At 36.7% G+C, this 21,567-nt stretch overlaps 1 protein-coding gene across 2 annotated transcripts in view; it reads left to right on the forward strand.

The window, feature by feature from the left end:
- The window catches only part of LOC113419771 (serine/threonine-protein kinase TNNI3K), a 263,727-nt gene that overhangs the window by 27,594 nt on the left and 214,566 nt on the right, over positions 1 to 21,567 (forward strand). Inside the window, exons 1-2 of one of the 2 annotated variants that reach the window (XM_026679341.2) lie at positions 10,308 to 10,419; positions 11,049 to 11,157. In XM_026679341.2, the coding sequence (XP_026535126.1) occupies positions 10,380 to 10,419; positions 11,049 to 11,157 (149 nt within the window). In that variant the 5' untranslated portion in view covers positions 10,308 to 10,379. Of the gene's footprint in view, positions 1 to 10,307; positions 10,420 to 11,048; positions 11,158 to 21,567 lie in introns of those variants that run through there. The other variant, XM_087960477.1, reaches the window with a different exon arrangement.

A 21,567-nucleotide genomic window follows, 5' to 3' on the forward strand; every position in this document is an offset into this window, starting at 1 on the left:
ACCGCCATATCGACCAGCTTAGAAGGCGTTGGAGTGCGTTTGCAGATGGCCCTCAAGACGTTCCTGCAACAGAGAAACCGCCGGCGCCCAAAGAAACTTCCCTCGGATCCGACAAGAACACAAGCCTACCTGAACTGCCATTGGTCCCTCGCCCAGAAACACCTGAAGCCGAGATGCCAGCTTCGTTGGCACCAGAAGTTGCCCAGCAAGCAGAGAAGTTCCTTCCAGCAGCAGCTTCGTCGGGACTTAGAAGATCTGGCCGCCTGCGCAAGCGCCCGAGTTATCTAAAGGACTAGGCATGTTCTATTCTGGGGGAAAGTAGTGTAGCGTTCGGAATAGACTAAGCCGAAGTCTTCACTCTGGTCCGTGTTTCCAGCGGGAACACGGACCGTTCCTATTGGCTGATGCCATTTGACAGCCGGCTATAAAAGGGAGCTGTCAAATGGCATCAGCTGTTGTCCGCCAGCTGGCTGCCTTGTTAGCGCCGCAGCCGTGGCAACCCTATATTGTTTCAATAAAGTAACAGCTGAAGTTCGCTCCGAGTTTGCCTCAGGTTATTCCGCCGACTCACAACACTTCAGAATGTTGTTCTATGTATTTACTTCAATAACAATCATTAGCAGCAAGACCAGAAAGATCTGCTGTGGATCTTGCTATAGAGTTATGCTGAGCTCAATAAAGAAATACCTGTCAAAAGATAATGCAAATGAATGATATAAAAAGCTTTGGATCAAAGGCCGTAAGTCTCTGAATATCTGAATATAGACAATACATATTTAACTTGTCAATAAATACCCTGTTGGGGGAAAAAAAAACCACTATAAAAATTTAATGACTAGCAATGTTCTTGGGATTCTGAATTGCAAATCGGAACAGTTGCCAGGGGCAACGGTCTTGGCCTTAACAACAGTTGTATCAATGCAAATACACTTTAATCTGTTGATTAAACTAATACAATCAGTGAAAATAGACCAGCATTGGATGCTAAATTCATAGCTCTTCGAGTTGCCTAGTAACACAGACCAGTGTTGAGTATATGCTACATTTCTTCTCCCACTCTATCACCCTTTCAAATGTTTAGAAAGCAACTACTATACGGGGATAATAAAAATACATGTTACTTTTTTTTGTGGGGGCAGTAATTGACTAAAATGCTGGTTTGCTTATTTTGTGAAACACGTGCTCTTAAAGATTGAAGGACTTTTTCATTTGGCAGTGGTATAATGTTTTATGCTCATATTATCATGGTTGGTGTTTCTGAGGCGAACATTTCTATGCCAAGGTACTATCAAGGTTAATGCTTTCTAACCCCGTCATGCTAAATATTTAATCTATATATTCTAGGATGAAATAAGAGATAGCTATAGGAAAGATTCATAAATGAATATTGGACTAAGAAAATGGCTAAACACACATATAGGAAGAGAAGATTAAAGGTTGGCAGTATATTCACAAATATGAAAAAAGAATATATCCTTAATTTTTTAAAATTTCTTTATAATTCATACTTTTTCCTAGCTTTTAGAGGTAGCCAAAGTATTGTTCATGTTATATGGTGCACAAAATTCATTACATTCTGTTCATATCTAGTACCAAAATTAACTGCATTAGCCTAATTTAGATCCATTGCTACATATGGTGGGCTTGTAGTAAAATTTTATAAAAGCAAAACAAAAATAATGTCTTTGTACTGACTTCATGTTTCTTTTTTATTTAAATCTTCTAAAGGTATCATAGAGTGAGCTGGTAGGTCTTTGTATTATCTTCTATATTTTATCAAGGATTAAAAAGACTTCCATGATTTGGATAATCATAAAATAGCAATAAGATTGTGTTGGTTTTTGAGATTGCCCTTTTAATGTTTTTTTTTTAATCCTGTGTTTTTACTGGATGATTCTGTTCTTCATAGTATATACCACCTGAATCATGCACCAGGTAGCAGGGCTATAGAAATCAGTTAAATATATAAAGTAATTTCCCCAATTCCCCCCCCCCTTTGGGGGGTATTTTGAATTATACCATATGAAGTTTTGCAAATAATCGAACTAATAAACAAAATTGAGAAATAGGTAAGGATAGGAAGTGTGACCAAAGGGTATTTCATATTAGAATAGATTGAGGAAAAATGAGAAAGAACAGTTCTTTAAAAGGAAAATATTCATTATGAAATAATCAAATAATCAATTGGGATGTGGGCAATCTGTTTAGTTGATTACCTACATAATTATAGTCATGTAAAGCCATAGCAAAGATTAATTCTCTTATCTTCCCTTTCCTTCCCTCCTCTCGTCTCATCCCCCCTTTTTTGTGTTATTCAAAGCTTTTTTTTAAACTTTAGATAAAGTAAGAAAAAATGAATTTTTCCTCTTACAGTACTGATTCCTTGAATTACAGCAGAGGAGGGGGAAGTTGCAGATTCTGTTTTGATATTTAAACAAATGTTAGAAGGCTAAATATTTGTTAGAGTGTATCTTGGTTTTTATCCCAGGGAGGCCACATCAAGACAAATGCTAGCCACAAGCAAGAATAAGCTTTCATTTATCCTTTCTTTCCCCTCAGAAATCAGTGTGATTGGAGATTGTACTACCTTTTTTAAACACAAGAGGTTTGTTTAACCTTTAAAAGGCTTCTTTCCTGAGAGATGCATGCTTGATCATACAACATATGGTTTTTTTCTTTCATGTAATAATTCTATTGTACTTAACACTGGAAATCAGGAGTAGTCTTTGTCTGACTAACAGCAGAAATGAGGAAAAAGGACTTGGAGTTTTCTGTCTATTTATTAGAAGAGAAATATTGCAAAAACAGAGCAGAATTGGTACATGTGTATTTGGGGTGGGGGATGCAGGCAAGCTAGCCAAAAAAAAAAAAACACCAAGGAATTGAATATGGGCTGGATTCTCAGGATCTGCAGAGAAAAGAATTTCAGAAAAAAAATCATACAGCACGTTCCTATGAAGAAGTTGCCAATATTTCTCAGTCTTAGCAATTTTGCAAACATGACCCAAAAGTACTTTTTTAAAAGGCAACTGGACTTTGTTTTTTCTTGAGGACATTTGGCTTCTCATTCAAGAAGCTTCTTCACCTCTGACCTCTTAAAACACCCATTTGCATTATTCAGGAGATCCTGAGAGCACAAATAAACCTTCAAGTTGCCTCAATGACTCTCAGAAAATTGTTGACAAGCAAATGACTACAAAGAATATAAATCCTTCCACCCTCCACCATTCAGTCAGAAGTAAAAAAAATATTGGATGAGAAGTGAAATGTCCTCAAGGAAAAACAAAGTCCAGTTCCTTTTGAAAAAGCACTTTTGGGACAACCATGACCTGCATGACTGAGAATCTATCTCCTTAGACATTTCCAAACATGCTGACTGGGAATTCTAGGAGTTGAAATCCATGCATCTTAAAATTGCCAAGTTTGAGAAACACTGAGTTAGGCAGTGGTTGTGAATGTTTCCAATTTCTCTTGCGTAAATCTGTCCCTCTTCTCCATCATATGCCCTAGAGTGGCAATAATATTGAGAACATCCTTTCCATACCTTGACATTCTTCTTAGCTGGAGATCTTGTTAGAAAGTAAGTAGATAAGATCTCTCTCTCTCTCTCTCTCTCTCTCTCTCTCTCTGTTTCTCACTTAGGAAAAACATAATGCAATGCCTGAAAAATTAGCTTCAAAGTTAGTAAAATTGAATTTTTTTCTCTAAATACAACCACAGTCTTTCCACATGTAGTCTACTTTGAATTTGGCTGGGCAACCTGGTCTTATATTGCCTGGGCAACCTGGTCTTATATTCACAAGATGCATCAAGTCTGATCAGGATTTGCTAAATCTCCTTACCAGACAGAGGAAATTGAAGGTTAGATTTCATTTAGAAAAGTGACTGGAGGAATATGCTAATATTTTGACATTTGATGATTTTATGAAAGTATCCTTATTCAGGGTTGGCCTCAGAGTGTGGCCCAAAAAGTGATGATGGTGCCCAGGACACAATCTGTGTGGTCAACACCCAGGACACAATCTGTGTGATTGACACAGATTTTTTTTTAAAGGGCTGAGCTTTGATTGCACTATTGTGGCTGTCTTCATTTAAAAAAAAAACACTAGTATTTAGTATTTATTTGATTTGTCAATCACTTACAAGATACAGGTATAAGAATAAACATAGTTTTGAATACATGGGATAGATACTTATAAGAAAAATAAAAAGAAACAATAGGACAGGGACAGTAGGCACAATTGGTACGCTTATGCACGCTCCCTACAGGCCTCTTAGGAAGGGGATGAGGTCAATAGTAGACAGTCTAAGGTTAAAGTTTTTGGGGTTTGGGGAAGAAACCACAGAGTCAGGTAGAGTATTCCAGACATTGACCACTCTGTTGCTGAAGTCATATTTCCTGCAATCAAGTTTGGTGTGGTTTACCTTGAGTTTGTATCTATTGTGTGTTCTTGTATTGTTGTGATTGAAGCTGAGGTATTCATTGACTGGTAGGACATTGCAATGTATAATTTTATATACTATATTTAGATCGGACCGGAGGCGGCATAGTTCTAGGTTTTCTAGGTCTAGAGTTTCAAGTCTGGTGGCATAAGGTATTCTACAATGACTAGATGAGTGGAGAACTCTTCTTGTGAAATATTTCTGGACTTTTTCAATTGTGTTAATATCAGATACATGATATGGGTTCCAGACTGATGAGCTGTATTCAAGCATAGGTCTAGCGAATGTTTTGTATGCTCTAGTTAGTTGTGTGATATTACCAGAGAAGAAGCTACGTACGATTAGATTAACAACTCTTGATGCGTTTTTGACTATATAGTTACAGTGGGCTCTAGCACTTAGATCATTTGAGATGAGTACTCCAAGGTCCTTGACAAAGTTTGGATCCTCAACAAGGTCTTGACTTGACTTGGCTTGTATTTTATTTTCTGATTTTTTTCTGTCAATATGTAAGACAGAGCATTTATTTGTTGAGATTTGAAGTTGCCATTTGATTGACCATTCTGATACATAGTCAAGGTCTTTTTGGAGAGTAGTAGTATTGTCTGTGGTGTTGAATAGCTTTACAACATCAGCGAAGAGAACACAGTTGCTCTTAATATGATCACAGAGGTCATTTATGTAGAGTATGAAGAGAGTTGATCCTAAAATACTGCCTTGGGGTACAGCACTGTTGACAGATACAGAATTTGATAGGAGGCTCCCAATTTTGACCATTTGTTGTCTGTTTGACAGAAATGCTTCTATCCAGTTATGTAGGTTTCCAGAGGTACCATAAGATTTTAGTTTCAGTAGTAGTTTGTCGTGTACCACTGAATCAAAGGCTTTACAGAAGTCTATGTAGATTGTATTTATTGCTTTGCCCTGATCGAGTTGTATAGTCCAGGGGGGGGGGGGGGGGGGGGGGGGGGTGGGGGGGGGGGGGTAGGTTTTGGTTTTTTTTTTTTTAAAAAAAAAGGTTGGGGATCCCTGGTATAGTCCATATGTTTTTGCAGTGTAAGAGTTGCAGATTACAGGATAGTTTTTTTCTGAAACCAAATTGTTTATTAGAGAGTAGGTTGTTTGTCTCTAAGTGGAGGATAATGGATTGATTAATAATTGATTCCATGACTTTACAGGTAACGCAGCATAAGGAGATTGGTCTGTAATTTTCAACTAGGCGGGGTCTCCCTTTTTGAAGAAGGGGATGGCCATGGCTTGTGACCATAGTTTTGGCAAGGAGCTGGCCCTGAAAGATTTTTCAAAGATTATGCTTAAAGGTTCAGCTATAGCAGTGGATAGCTTTATTAAGAAGTAGGCACATATTCCATCTGGTCCAATAGATAGGGATGATTTTAGATTGTGTGGTGCTTTTTCAATAATGTCTTCTGTAAAATCGATATGTATTAGATCATTATAGTTGTCTGTGGTTCGACTAGGAAGTACTGGGCTTGATCCATTGCTGTTTACAAATACTGAGCCAAAGAATAGAATAGAATAGAATAGAATAGAATAGAATAGAATAGAATAGAATAGAATAGAATAGAATAGAATAGAATAGAATAGAATAGAATAGAATAGAATAGAATAGAATAGAATAGAATAGAATAGAATAGAATAGAATACTTCATTGGCCAAGTGTGATTGGACACACAAGGAATTTGTCTTGGTGTAAATACTCTCAGTATACATAAAGAAAAGGTACATTCGTTAAGAGTCAAGAATCATAATGTACAACACTTAATGATAGTCATAGGGTACAATCAACAATCAAATCATACTAGGAAACAGTCAAGTGGGAGGGGATGGGTGATAAGGAGTGGTGAGAAGATTAACAGTAATAGTAGTGTACACTTTGTAAATAGTTGAACAGTGTTGAGGGAATTATTTGTTTAGCAGAGTGATGGCTTTCGGGAAAAAACTGTTCTTGTGTATAATTTTTCTGGTGTGCAGTGCTCTGTAGCATCATTTTGAGGGAAGGAGTTGAAACAGTTTATGTCCGGAATGTGAGGGGTCTGTAAATATTTTCACAGCCCTCTTTTTGACTTGTGCAGTATACAGGTCCTCAATTGAAGGCAGTTGGGTAGTAATTGTTTTTTCTGCAGTCCTAATTATCCTTTGAAGTCTGTGTCTGTCCTGTTGGGTTGCAGAACCAAACCAGACAGTTATAGAGGTGCAGATGATAGACTCAATAATTCCTCTGTAGAACTGTATCAGCAGCTCCTTGGGCAGTTTGAGCTTTGAGTTGGCGCAGAAAAAACATTCTTTGTTGTGCTTTTTTGATGATGTTTTTGATGTTACCTGTCCATTTTAGGTCATGTGATATAGTAGAACCTAGAAATTTGAAGGTCTCTACTGTTGATACTGTGTTGTCTAGTATTGTAAGAGGTGGTAGTATGGGAGGGTTTTTTCTAAAGTCTACCACCATTTCTATGGTTTTGAGTGTGTTCAATTCCAGATTGTTCCAGTTATACCATGAAGCAAATTGTATAACCTCCTGTCTGTATGTGGATTCATCGTTGTCTCGAATGAGACCAATCACTGTTGTGTCCTCAGCAAACTTCAGTATTTTAACAGATGGATCATTTGAGATGCAGTCATTGGTATATAGGGAGAAGAGAAGTGGAGATAGCACACAGCCTTGGTGGGGCCCTGTGCTGATTGTACAGGTATCGGATGTGATTCTGCCTAGCTTCACCTGCTGCTTCCTGTCTGTTAGGAAGCTTATGATCCACTTACAAGTGTTAAAGAGGTTTGCTTTGATGGTGTCATCATTGCAGTCTTTGCCATTAGGTCCTTTCAGGGGTGGGATGGACCTTGAGTCTTTTAGTTTGTTGTTTACAAAATTGTAGAAAGCACGGGTGAAATTTGTGCGTAGAAGGTTTTCCTCTTGTTTAATGTGATAATTAATGCATTCAGTTTTCATCTGATGGCATAGATTCTTGTATGGTTTTTGAAGTTGGCAACGTGACCATATTTGTTTTTTCGCCAAAGTGATCTCTTTTTGGATTGAAGCTTTCTTATTGTTTTGGGTAATCTGTTTTTCCTGGTTTTGGGAGTTGTTATTGGTACATATAGTTTGATGGCTCTTTTGATTTCTAGTAAGAAGATATTGTAATGGTCTTCAACAGTATTACATCCAGTGAATAGAAATTGCCAATCAAGGGAAGAGAGATAGTTGACTATAAGATCATAGTTGCCTTTTCTGAAGTTATAATTGGGGATTCTGCCGTTATGATGATTTTTGTGTGGACGAATGTTGAGACAAAAGTCAATCATGTTGTGGTCACTGTTGGAAAAGGGTTCTTTAATTTGTATTCTGTAAATTGAGTTCAAACTATTGCAGAAGATGATATCGAGGCAGTTGTTAAGCCTCGTATTGTTGGTTACTAGTTGTTCCAGTCCCGGATTTGTTACAGCATTGTAGAAGGTTGCATGTATGGGTTCAGTTGTACATTCATTTAGGGTCCAGTTAATATGAGGTAGATTGAAGTCACCAAGAAAGATAAAAGCGTGTGGGCAGGATGCTGCCCATGTTAGTAGTGTATTTAGCTTGTTTACATGTTCAATGTCATAATCACTGGCCCTGTAACATAGTGAGAACCGAATTGTGATATTTAAGGTCAGTTCACAGATAATGGTCTCAGGAAGAGCAAGCTCTTGGTAACTTGGATGTTTTTTAGATGTAAGGACTTTTTATAGAAGATAGCAACACCACCTCCTCTACGGATTTCACGATTGGATCAGTAAACATGATAGTCTCTTACTGAGGTAATGGAGTCAGGGAGAGATGCGTTGAGCCATGTTTCATGGACAAATATGATGTCAAATTTAGCCATATTGAGTAAGAGGAGAAATTCAGGTATTTTATTTACAAGGCTTCTTGCATTGAGTAGCTTGCATTTAAGGCCAGTTGTAGTTTGAATTGAGGTAGTTGGGGGCATGCGTACCTAGTCTTGGGTAATGGTGGATTGGTTGAAGTCAGGTTGGATGCTGAGTTGTGGGTTGTGTGACTTTCTTTTGATACAATCTGCATGGTAATCAATGTACAGGTCCTTCTCTCCATTGCCTAGATGATTTTTGAGTTCTGTGCGTAGTATACGAGAATGGGCACATTGCTGTAAGGTTAGGTCAGGATGAGATTGGAGGTTTTTATGGTTGGCGTTGTTTTTGGCAAGTGAATTTATAGTATAAATGAATTTACATTTGCTTAATTCATTTTTGCAAATGACTCTGCAGAAGCGTGGGGCCACAGAGCCGTCTCTGTTTTTAAGCTCTCGGCCAATGCAGGAAATGTCAAGTATTTCATCAGGGGAGATGGTTGATGCTTGATAGTCACTGATGATGTTGTGGACAATTGTGATATCATCATTGTTATTGATGTCCTCTAGACCAAATAAGATGGCATTAGGATGCTTTCGTTCGCGCTCGACAGCTCTCTGATGAGGATTGGGATATCATTATTTGTTGGATTTATGGTTTTTTTGTGGATTAGGTTGCAGTTGTTGGTTTGTAGCTATTGGATTAGGTTGCAGTTGTTGGTTTGTAGCTATTGGATGTTCAGGTTTTTGTGTTGCATCTTCTTCTTTTTTTCAAAGTTAGTTAATCTTTCATTTAAAGTGTCCAGGGATGCTACTATGGTGTCAAGGGATGATATTCGTGTTTCTATGGAGTCAACTCTTTCAAACAGGGCTTTGTTTGTCCAGTTTGGGTTTACATGGTGGGAAGAAAAATGGAAATGCATAATTGGATGTTTCTAGGAATTGAGTCATTTGCTTGGGTAATTCCAGGCAGTCATGATGAGCATATTTTTCACATAGAGAACATTTGATGGAATTTTCATTAACCTTTAGAGTTACAAAGCATATAAAGCATGTGCAGGAGTCTTGTGGTTCATTGGTGGGGATTTTTTTCCTCTTTAGGTTGTGGTTTGGTATTGGATTTTTTTACTGGCATGGTGGGTTTGTTGAGATAGTACGTTGATTAAATTGCTTAATAAAACAATTTTGGGTAATCAATATAGCCAATATCACACCAATTAATAAATCACAATAATCTCTCCAGCCAAGTAATTATTCTAAGCAACAATCAGCCTAATTAATTAATTTCACTAATTGTTAAATACACTGTTCAGTTAAATTCACTCCCTGCAAACACCCCGCCCACATTCATAATGTTACTATCAAAAGTGTTTATGTCAGATTAATGAGAAACTGTATTGATACATCTCTTGGCAATTCTCAGTAGAATAAGGTTTTCTGACTTCTAATAATGTGAGGATAGAAGCAATTAAAACTTTCGCCTTTGAAATTAGGTGGTTAAAAAACAATGGTTAGAGAAAACCCAAGCATAGATTAGTTATTACCATTATTACATTATTTCATGAGATAATGCTGAGCAAATACTTTATTGTTCAAAGATTAGTGTATTTTTCTCTCTCCACTGAAGCCTTTGCTATGCACTTGACTTCCTTTGCTAAATTTTTGGAAACTCATTAAAAAAAAAAGTTAGAACCATTGAGCCTGAAAATTATCGCCTCCTGGCTTACTTTGTGTACTGAGTTTGTGAAATCTGTTTAGCCATACATTTCCATTTCTGATTAGAAGCTGATTCATATTGGCAGATGTATGCATTTAATAGAGAAATAAAGACAGTAATTTCAACAGCAGTTTATTTTATCAGCACATATAAATACCTTTTTATTGTTTTGTTTGATACTTGATTCCCTGCTTTCCTCTGTGCCATTGTTGCATGACATTCTGTTTGGGACACAGTTTATTTTTAGGCACAAGACTATCAAAGTTTTTTTTTCTTAGTGGGATTGTCAGTGATCTTCAAAAGGAGTCATATTACTTAGCACAAGAGGGTTCTTGAAACAAAGAAGAAACATTGGATAAATGGGAAATTATAAATCTAGACCAACGCAAACTTGTACTGGTAATTTCTTTTGCTTTTTTAAAAAAAATAAATACAACTGCATTATCAATTATTCAGTTTAATTTGCTCCTTGGTTCAAATGCCAAATATTTATTGTTGATATTATAAATGAAGAATGGCATAACTCAGAAACAGGCTTTCCTTTCAGCTGAAAGGATAGCAGAGTCAGAATAATACTGATTTAGCTGAGATTTTATAAAAGTCAAGCTATAAAAAAAAACCAGAAATTTTCAAAAATTTATGGTTTGTGCTTTCAGTATTTATATAAACTTATAATGATCTATTATTATATCATTAAATTATTTATTTCTCAACTACAATTATTTGAGTAAATAAATATGAGGATTATACTGATTTAGCTGAGATTTTATAAAAGTACAAATTTAAAAAGAATTATGCTTTGTACTTTCAGTATTTATATAAACTATAATGGTCTATTATATAATTAAATTATTTATTTCTCAAATATAATTATTTGAGTAAATAAATATTTATACGTATTTTTGACCTGGAAGAGAAAAGGGATATATATTTAAAGGATATCAATCAGGGATTTTTGACATAATTTCATGATTTCAGATAACTGTATTTCAGTCAAGATTTATATTCCTTTCTCTTTTTAACTATAGATGAGTGGAAGAAAAAAATTAGTGAATCATATGCTATAATCATTGAAAGATTAGAAGATGATCTGTTAATCAAAGAAAAAGAGCTTACAGAGCTGAGGCATGTTTTCAGGTAAACAGTTTTCTGAAAGTTGTTTATTAAATTATATAAGAACAATAGTGAATCAGTTTTTAACTTCCATAGTCATATATTGTTAGATTTAAGGAGGCCATTAAATTACTCTTAGAAAGATAAACTAGACAAAGAAAATAGAATCTGATGTTTGTTTTAACTGTACCTCACACTACATAATACCATAGTCCTCAACTAATCACTGTAATTGAGCCCAGAATTATGGTTGTAAGTTGTACCGGTCATTCAGCAGTTTGCTACATAACCACAACAAATTTGACTTCCTTTTTTGCAGTGTTTGCTAAATGAATCACTGGAGCATTAAGCAAATGCCACAATCATTAAACAAATTCATTTTCCACAATGGATGTTTTTGCTGGAAACCAGAAATAAATGCCACATTCCAGAAAAAAATTGTAAATCATGGTCATGTGATCATGGGACCATGCAAAGGGCATAAATGTGGGCCAGTTGCCAAGCACCCAAAATGTAATCATGTGACCGCTGGTTGCAGCAGCCCCCAGCTTTGAATCTGGGTTGTAAATAGTCCAGGGGAAGTCTGTTGTAACTTCAAATAGTCACTTAATAACCAGGCATAAGTTGAGGACTATCTGTAATGAGCAAGATTTGATATGTATTCACTCTCCTCCTTCATACAGATACTTCTCTCACAAACATTTGTTTTTATTTTGTTTATTACTTGGAAGCCATATTGTGGCTTACAACATTCATACATAATTCTTGGCTTAATTCTTGCACAGTGATATACATGTAGATGTGAGATTTGGGATTGCACAGAATTATTACTATATGAATCAATACATTCTTCTGTACTTTCTTTGGCTTTTAGATATTCCATGGATGTCATAGTGGTTAGTGGGAAGCCATCTAGTTAGTTTTGATTCTAAAGAGCTTGTCCACCTAGACTGACATGGCTCATATAAGGTTAAAGGGTTAAAATTTCTGGGCAGAATAATAATTTTACTTGCTTTACTTACTTCAGCTCATGTAAGTTTCCCTCCAGTTATAACAACAAGGCATCTTGAGTTTCTTCTTTTCCATTTTCCTCAAAACAGGAAACCCATTTTTCATATTGTTTGCCATCTATGTTTTATTCAAGTTTTGGTTGATGATTTATTTGTGAATTTGAGCAGATTTTAAAAATGCAGTGTATTTACATGCAAGTCCATGGAACACGAGGCTTCACCATACAGCTAAATGCTGCATATTGAAAGGGAAGGGACCTCAGAGAGTAAATTAATTAGTTTGACTTTTGCTATGACCTGAGCTGTCTTCATTGTGTGTATTTGTGGATTAATTTTGGCAGGAAATCTATGCTACTCATCTGCAGGAAATTATTGGATGTGCTGGGTAGTAGCAGTAACTTCCAGTATAGTCTTTCAAAAAATTGTTTAATAATTGCGAACCTTATTGTGAAACTTATGTGCACATCTGCCTTTCAACCTGGGCCCATCATATTTTGGGGAGCGAAGTTGTGCAGTTGAGCCTCAAGCCCCCCATTTTCTTTTGCTATTCCTGAGACTGTACAGGTAGTCCTTGACTTACGACCACAGTTGAGCCCCAAATTTATGTTGCTAAGTGAGACAGTGGTGGGATTCAAAATTTAATACTACCGGTACTGTGGGTGTGGCTTGGTAGGCATAATGTGACTTGATGGTGAGGCATGGCTTGGTAGGCGTGGCTTGGTGGGCGTGGCTTGGTGGGCATAATGTGGATTGATGGTGAGGCATGGCTTGGTGGGCGTGGCTTGGTGGGTGTGGCAGTGGAAGGATGCGGTAAAATCCCCATTCCCTCCCCACCCCACTAACCTGATTTCCAGCTCCGTTCTCCTTTGTAGGGCAACAAAAGAAGACCCAGCTGATCTGGGAATAGATGGGGCAGGCCAGTCAGAGGTGGTATTCGAAATACTCAAAATTTCTGCTCCCGGTTCTCCAGAACTGGTCAGACCTGCTGAATACCACCTCTGATTTAATACCAATAAGAGGTATTAAAAACACTGATTATATGTCTTAATTTCATTGCTTTACAGTAGAGATGCTACTTCGATGTCAGAAAACTGAGTGCTAAATATGGACATTGTTGCTTGTAGCTCTGGAGAAAGGATCAGCATATTTCTATAATACGAGAGTGTTGTGCAGGAAAGAAGACAGAATGGAGCATAGTTTGGCTTTCTTCTGTGCATGAAAGGAATGTTTGAGTTCAGGAAGACAAATATTGGACTTTATTTACAGTCAGCCTTGAGTAGCATCTTCCATCTTTGCAATGTGTTTGTGCACTTGGAAGTACATTATTGGAATGAATTTAAATGATAGCATGGTGTCATTTATATATCATATATTATATATAGTATATGACACCATCATAGGTGACATGATACCAATATTCCAATATTTAAGGGGTTGCCACAAAGAAGAGGGGGATCAATTCACCAAAGCAAAGCAAGAAGCAATGGATAGACTCTAATCAAGGAAAGAACCAACCTAGAACTAAGAAGAAATTTCCTGACAGATAGAACAATTGATCAGTGGAACGACTTGGCTCCAGAAGTTGTAAATGCTCCAACAGTGGAGGTTTTTAAGAAAAGATTGGACAATCATTTGTCTGAAATGGTATAGGGTTTCCTGCTTAAGCAAGAGGTTGGACTAGAAGACCTTCGAAGTCTCTTACAACTGTTATTCTGTTAAAGAGCTGCATAGTGCTAAGTGAGCATAATCCACTCACTTGGATTAAGTTTTGTTGAACTCATGGGGCTTAGTGTCAACACATTTATGTTTGTGCTGTGATCTCATTGTGGTCAGTGGCAGCATCTCAATTATTTGAAATATGTTCAATTAAGGTCAGCGATTAGGGAATTAGATTCTGGTGAAAGATGCATGTTTCAAGGGTAGAGAGGGAACACGTGTAAGGTAACCAATCTTAATCCTGAAAGCAGAAAGGAAAAAGAATCTTGAAAGGGCAAATGTGTATTTATTGCCCTTGCAGAAGTATCTTATGAAAGAAAAACTTTGGCTCTGTACAAAATGGCAGCAACTGTGATGAGGCCAAAATGGTAAATGCACACCATGATCCCAAATTGTGGATATGTTATCCTTAGCCATTCTAATGGCTGACAAAAGACAGAAATTGCATGGTGATGTCATTGTGCACATTTGATCATTTTTCACCACTATCCCTTGCAGATAGCTGTATGATTTGCACAATATATGCAAATACCTCCATCCAACATAAAGCTTGACTTTTGTTTCTGAAGCCTAAAAGAAGAGAATTCAGCCATTAAACAAAACATTTGTAACTGAATCTGAAACCAGGTTTGACATCTCAGGAGCATCCTCCAGCTGCATGCACCTTCTCTATTCCCACAGGAAAGAATGCCCTCTAGACATAACATCCCACCTCTTATCTCTATAACTCCCCCTTTCAACAGCTAGAGTGTGGCAAGCCTGAAGTACCATTAAAATCTTTGCAGAAAGCTAAAGAAAGAAAGCTAAGAAAAGAATACACAAAGGCTAAAATAAAATATGGCTGCATATATGAAGAGCCGTGGTGGCGCAGTGGTTCGAGTGCAGTACTGCACGCTACTTCTGGTTACTGTCAGCTGCCTGCAATTTGGCAGTTCAAATCTCCCCAGGCTCAAGGTTGACTAAGCATTCCATCCTTCCAAGGTGGGTAAAATTGAATTGAATTGCATTCTTTATTGTCATTGTACGTATATACACAGAATACATACAATGAAATTCACATAACACCCAGAGACCAGACCCAACATGCACACACATATGACAATCCCCAAACACCCCCCCACCTGCCAAAATTCCCCGCCTCATAAAAACACACAAACATTCACACAACAGACCAAGTAATACTGTCCAATAACTCAGTGATGGTGGTCCTTAAGTTCATTGTTAAGTGCAATTATAATTCTGGGATAAAAACTGTTTAGAAAACGTGTGGTCCAAGTTTTAATTGTTCTGTATCTTCTGCCAGAAAGCAACAGTTCACAAAGATTGTAAGCAGGATGAGGACCCAGATTGTTGAGGAGCAATATGCTGACCCTGTAAACTGCTTAGAAGGGGCTGTAAAACACTGTGAAGTGGTATATAAATCTAAATGCTATTGCTAAATGCTACGTCATCTTCAGGGTTGACAGGCTGCCTCCCTTTCAAGTGAAAAGAACTTCCATCAGGTCGTCTTCTTCACTGTCTGCACTTTATATTATTGGCACATCATGGGCATATTCATTTAAAGAATGAAAGCTGACTGAAGCTACTTTACTATAACTAGCTTATAAATATGTAACAAAATAAAAGAAAACATGTCGCTTTCATTACAAAGAAAAATCAGTGCCGAATTGAGTATTATTCATTTATATTTTTTATTTATTACTAAAATTTCTGTGTTACTCTCTTCAGACTGAAAGCTCTGAGAATTTTAATAGTAATTCTAATTTTGAAAACCTGGGGTTCAATGCAAAGGTGTGATATGTTGATAATGGTGGCGATGATGATGAAAACAGAATCATAACAATTTCTTTTGACAATATCAATTCACTCCATCTAATCCATTTGCCAAAGACTTTTCCAGTAATAGCTGGAATCATTTAAATATACCTTCAACCTTCAATGCTGTTGATTATTTTGTGAAAACTCAAGTAATAGCCAGAGGGGGCAAATATTTAATAAGTGTTAATCAAGATAAGTCTGAAAAAAATAAGAAATTCATACATATATGAAAAATGAGATTTTCTATGCAAGTTGAACAACATTTTTTTAGAAAAAAGGCAGTGGAGAATAAAATCTATAACTTTTTTTTAAGTGACTATAATATATGGGTTTTATAGCACAACAATGTACAAGAAAAGTTTCTATTTAGCAAATGCAGGCAAACTAATCATTTTAGCATATTAGTCATAGTGACATTGGCTCCAAAATTGTCATGCTTAACAATCTCATTTGTTTCCAACCCATTTTTGTGTGCTAAGCTTTTCTTAAGATATGAGAGCATAGTCCAACAGAAGCAAGAACAAATGTTAGTCTTTAATCTGAATAAAAATCTGGATGTTTCACAACTTCATTGTGTACACAGCGGGAATGTAGATGAAGAATGAGGTAGCCATCACAAAAGAACTGGATGAGTAAAGTAATCTAGGCTATAACTTTAGCAATAAAGGATGACATCTAAGGGCAGGGGCACAGACCTTCTCTTGCCAGGTAGGAAGTGCTGAGAAGATGTTATCCTGAATTTTATTTTATTTATTAGTGAACTCTAAGTCACCTTGCAGAACATAAAGCCTTCACAGAGCAATTCAGAGGTGGTATTCAGCAGGTTCTGACTAGTTCTGGAGAACCAGTAGCAGAATTTTTGAGTAAATACCATCTTTGACTGGAGATTTTACAGTATCCTTCCCCTGTCACACCCATCAAGCCACACCCACAGAACCGGTAGTAAAAAAATTTGAATCCCACCACTGGAGCAATTCTATCATTACTCTTTTTATATCAAATTGTCTCAAAATGCATGGATTCCATTGTCATCCTATGCCATCATATGGCTCCATCCCTCATTAGAAGGAAGGGAGGAAGTTCTAGGTATTCTTTCTGGTGAGGGAGGCTACTGCAGATTCGTTTTGCTTAGCTAAGGGCTATTAAAATTAATGTGGTGTAAAGCTGGGATTCATGCTTTATTGATTTTCATATTCTCCTCCTTTCAGTTAAAGTTGTCAGAATGTTTATGGATCTGGATAGCCTCTCTATGTAGTAACACCGAGTAATTTAACATGGCTGCCAGTACCTGGGTTTTTAAAATTTCAGCTAGCAACCATTATGAAGCACAGCATATTCTTTCTGCTTGTGGTGATTTTTCAGGTTGTTATAGTAGCAATGCCCCTTAAGTAATGTTTTGATTTATATTTCACACTTCTTAGCTGCCCATCTCACTCAGAGAGGGGATCTGGGTACTAGTCCATGCTGGCTCAGGAATTCTGGGAATTGAAGTCCATAAGTCGTAAATTTGCCATAGTTTCCTACCTCAGGTCAGTAAAATGAGGACCCAGATTGTTGGGGGCAATAAGCTGACTCTGTAAACCACTTAGGGCTGGAAAACACTGTGAAGTGGTAAGTGCTATTGTTATTTAGTCCCACCCTAGGTGCTTCACATATTGCCACTGTTCAGAGTATCTTAAAGGGGTGGGGGGGAGATAGAGAATTGCTTCTCTTTGGTTTGGGGATTAGCAGCAGGGGTGGGATTCAAATTTTTTAACAACCGGTTCTCTGGGCATGGCTTAGTTGATGGGTGTGGCTTGATGGTCATGTTATTGGCTGGGTGTGGCCAACTCAATATCACTCACATCTAGGCATGCATCCCCTCACCTGGCCTCTCATGACTGTGGGGATGCTGCAACAGTCGTAAGTGTGAAAAATGGTCATAAGACACTTTTTTCAGTGCCATTGTAACTTTAAATGGTCACTCCACACAAGCAAAATACCAGCAAAAGGGGGAAAGAAAACTCCAGAGAGGTTCCTGAGACAGGAAGTCTAGTCCTGCCAAGAATGTAAAAAGGGTTAACGGAGAGGCAGTTTCTGTAAGCAACACCAGAATGTTTCCTTCCTGCCTTCTTTACAGGATTAGGCCAGTAATTTCTTCTAACAACTAGTTCTTCGAACTGCTTAGAATGTTAACAACCGGTTCTAGCGAATAGGTGCAAACTGGTAGAATCCACCCCTGATTAGCAGTGTGACATGCCAGCAGAGTCAAGTTAGGCATTTTCAGATTTTTTTTTTTTTAAGTAAAAGTTTTATTGATTTTAACAACAAACAAAAAACACATAAAACATAAAACATAACATAAAAACATCATCATCCATAAATTTACAGACAGTGTATCGGTTGGTTTACCACTCCTTTTTGTGCATCCATTTCATAGTCATCATAATAATTATATTACATAATAAGTCATCAATCAACAATTATATATCCTAATATCATTATTAAACAATCATTTGACTATAATTTTACTAATTCATACTTAAGCGAGATAACTATAGTTTAGTTAATTTATTTTCTAACAAATCATAAAATCATACCAAGTCTATCTTAATAAAATATTATAAAAATATTATCAACTCCCCCCCAAAAAATGTATATTCATTATTTCCTAGGTTTCTAAATATTTTATTATTATATTGTATTATCTAACCATTGATAAAAAAGATCCCAAACTTCATAAAATTGTTTATCTTCTTGTTCTCTAATTTCAAATGTCAATCTACTCATTTCAGCACATTCCAATATTTTCTTAATAACTTCTTCTTCTAATGGTATTTTCTCATTCTTCCAATTTTTAGCAAATACAATCCTAGCCGCTGTTAATACATTTACAATCAAATACTTTAAGTTTTTATTATATGTATCAGGTAAGATTCCCAATAAAAAAATCTCTGGTTTCAAATCTATATGTTTCTTTGTCATTTTTTCCAACCATATACGAATTCTAGTCCAATATTTTCTAGCGTCCTCACAAGTCCACCACATATGGTAATATGAGCCAGGTATCTGATGACATTTCCAGCACTTTTCAGATTTATTCTTGAACATTCTTGCTATTCTTGTCGGGGGAAATGCCACCTGTAAAACATCTTATACAAATTTTCTTTATATGCTGTTGACATTGTCATTTTATAATTTTGAGACCACAATTTTTGCCATTTCTCTAAATCAATCCCATATCCAAAATTCTTCCCCCAAGCAATCATTTTTTCTTTAACCTGTTCTTCCTCTAATTTAATTTCCAACAAATAATTATATAATTTTTTAATCACTTTTTCATCAGTACCTGTCAAAATCCTATCTAAATCAGTCAATTTATCATAGAATCCTTCCATTTTAGAATCTTTAAGATACCTTGAATGTATTTGCGCATATGAAAACCAATTCATCTTTATGCCTTGTTCTTCTAAATTTTGCATCAGGCCAGTAATTTCTTCTAACAACTAGTTCTTCAAACTGCTTAGAATGTTAACAACCGGTTCTAGCGAATAGGTGCAAACTGGTAGAATCCACCCCTGATTAGCAGTGTGACATGCCAGCAGAGTCAAGTTAGGCATTTTCAGAATTTTTGACATGCGAGACCCAAACAATTTGCATCACTGCACTGTGGTGGTTTTGGCTTACTCAAATAGGCCTGGGTAGGCCTTCCAATTAGTCCTGGAAAAGGCTCTCAAACAAAAATCATTCATTACAGATTTTTCTACATTTCTAGTTACAATGCAGTTTTAAGATTACACTCTTGAATAGTCAGAAAAGCAATCAGATGCTTAAGGGGAAAAAATTAAATCTAACATGCACATACACAAATGTATTGCTGAATCAACTGTGTTTTTCTTTCATATGTAAGAAAAAAGCAAAAGAAGAAAGAGAAAATCGGTTCAAAACTGTTGCACAACTTATTTGTCGACTACAAAATAATTTGGGGCACGTTGCAAACTCATGGCATTTTTATAATCCAATTTCAAAACACAATTTGAAACTTGGCCTTGTAATAATATATATGCTCATTATTTTAATTATTGTTTCTTTTTGTATAAGAATGTATTCCTAAATCAATAGAGAATACGGATGGGAGAGAATGTTAAATGAAAGCAGCTCTAAATATAAAAAATACTGCTTGTATTTATTTACTAATTAAAGATCTTTGTGAAGTTTGGTAAACATATATTTAGTTTGTTGCTAGTTTTTCTAACTATATTTCATTAATGAATGATGTTTTGTTTCTCTAACATACAATCATAATAGGAGGTAAATGACCAGAAGTGGTATTCAGCAAGTTCTGATCAGTTTTGGAGAACCGGTAGCGGAAATTTTGAGTAGTTCAGAGAACCAGCAAATACCACCTCTAACTGCCCCCCTGCATCTATTCTCTGCCTCCTGAGTCCCAGCTGATCGGCTGGGCCTTCTTTTGTTGCCCTGCACAGGAGAAAGGAGCGGGAAAGCAAGTTAGCGTGGTGGGGAGGGAATGGGATTTTGTAGTATCCTTCCCCTAGGAATGGGGTGGGAATGGAGATTTTACAGTATCCTGCCCCTGCCATGCCCACCAAGCCATACCCACAGAACCAGTAATAAGATTTTTTGAATCCCACCACCGTAGATGACTAGAGTTAATGAATCATTAAACTGCCAATTCTGTAACATTTTAGCTATCCTGCATTTTTGCTGAAACCTGTGTGTAACAGATTCTAATGCTGTAGAGTTTTTATAAGATCACATATCTGTACATCCTAGATGAAGATCATAATATTAGAAGCGCATTACTAATAATGCTTTCCTTTTAATTATTCACTTCATCCATATAAGTATATTCTTTGGGGAGCACCATGAAATCTTTACACTGTATTAAAATGTACCAATTCAATAGCAGTAGAAGAAAATTTAAAAAAATAAATTGGGCTTAGAATTTTTTAAAGCATACCTAATATTCAGCGGCTGTAGAAATTGCCACCATTGTTGTGTAGTGCAATTGTATAGAAAGTGAGGGAAAAATGGAGAAAATAGCATTTCTTTCTTAAAGATAGATACTGTTTAAAATGAAATTCTTTTAATTATACCCATATAATGGAATCATTATGCTTCAGAAAATTACAATGAAATGTCAACAGATGTTTCCAGATAACAAAATCTTTTTAAAAAAGAATCATCTTTTTCATAAGCAAGACGCAAAATAATGTTATGATTTTTTTTAAAGAATTCCTTGTTCCTTGTTTACCTTGAAAATTTTATTAAACTTTATTAAAGTTTTAAGGCAGTCAAGCAGGAAAATGGGTTAGCTACACAGAAGGAAGAAAAGAAGCACGTCACAAGGTAAAAAGTAAGGAAGCCCATCCTTGGGAAAAGTTGCAGACTGGGCAAAGGCAGTGGTGGGATTCAAAACACTTTGGTAGGCGTGGTGTGGCTTGGTGGGCATGGCTTGGTGGGCATGGCAGGGAAAGGATACTGCAAAATCTCCATTCCCTCTCCACTTCTGCGGGAAGATTACTGAAAAAGCCCATTCCCTTCCCATCCCACTAACCTGCTTTCCAGCTCCATTCTCCTGTTCAGGGCAACAAAAGAAGACCCAGATGATCAGCTGGGACTTGGGAGGCAGAGAATAGATGGGGGTGGGGCCAGTCAGAGGTGGTATTTGCCAGAGGTGGTATTTGTCAGAGGTGGTATTTGCCAGTTCTCCAAACTACTCAAAATTTCCTCTGAATACCACCCCTGGGTAAAGGTGTCTCTCAGGATCTAGCATTTCCTCTGCACATTGCTTTTCTTCCCTGGGAAAAGTGTAGGTCAGGATTCCTGGCACTGGAAGCGAAAGCATTCCTTTGCTAATATATCTGCAACAGAGAAAGGCATTGGTTGG

Source organism: Notechis scutatus, chromosome 3, assembly GCF_049901735.1.
Source record: "Notechis scutatus isolate UNSWTSFEM ecotype Mainland chromosome 3, rNotScu1.2, whole genome shotgun sequence".
Classification (NCBI taxonomy): Eukaryota; Metazoa; Chordata; class Lepidosauria; order Squamata; family Elapidae; genus Notechis; species Notechis scutatus.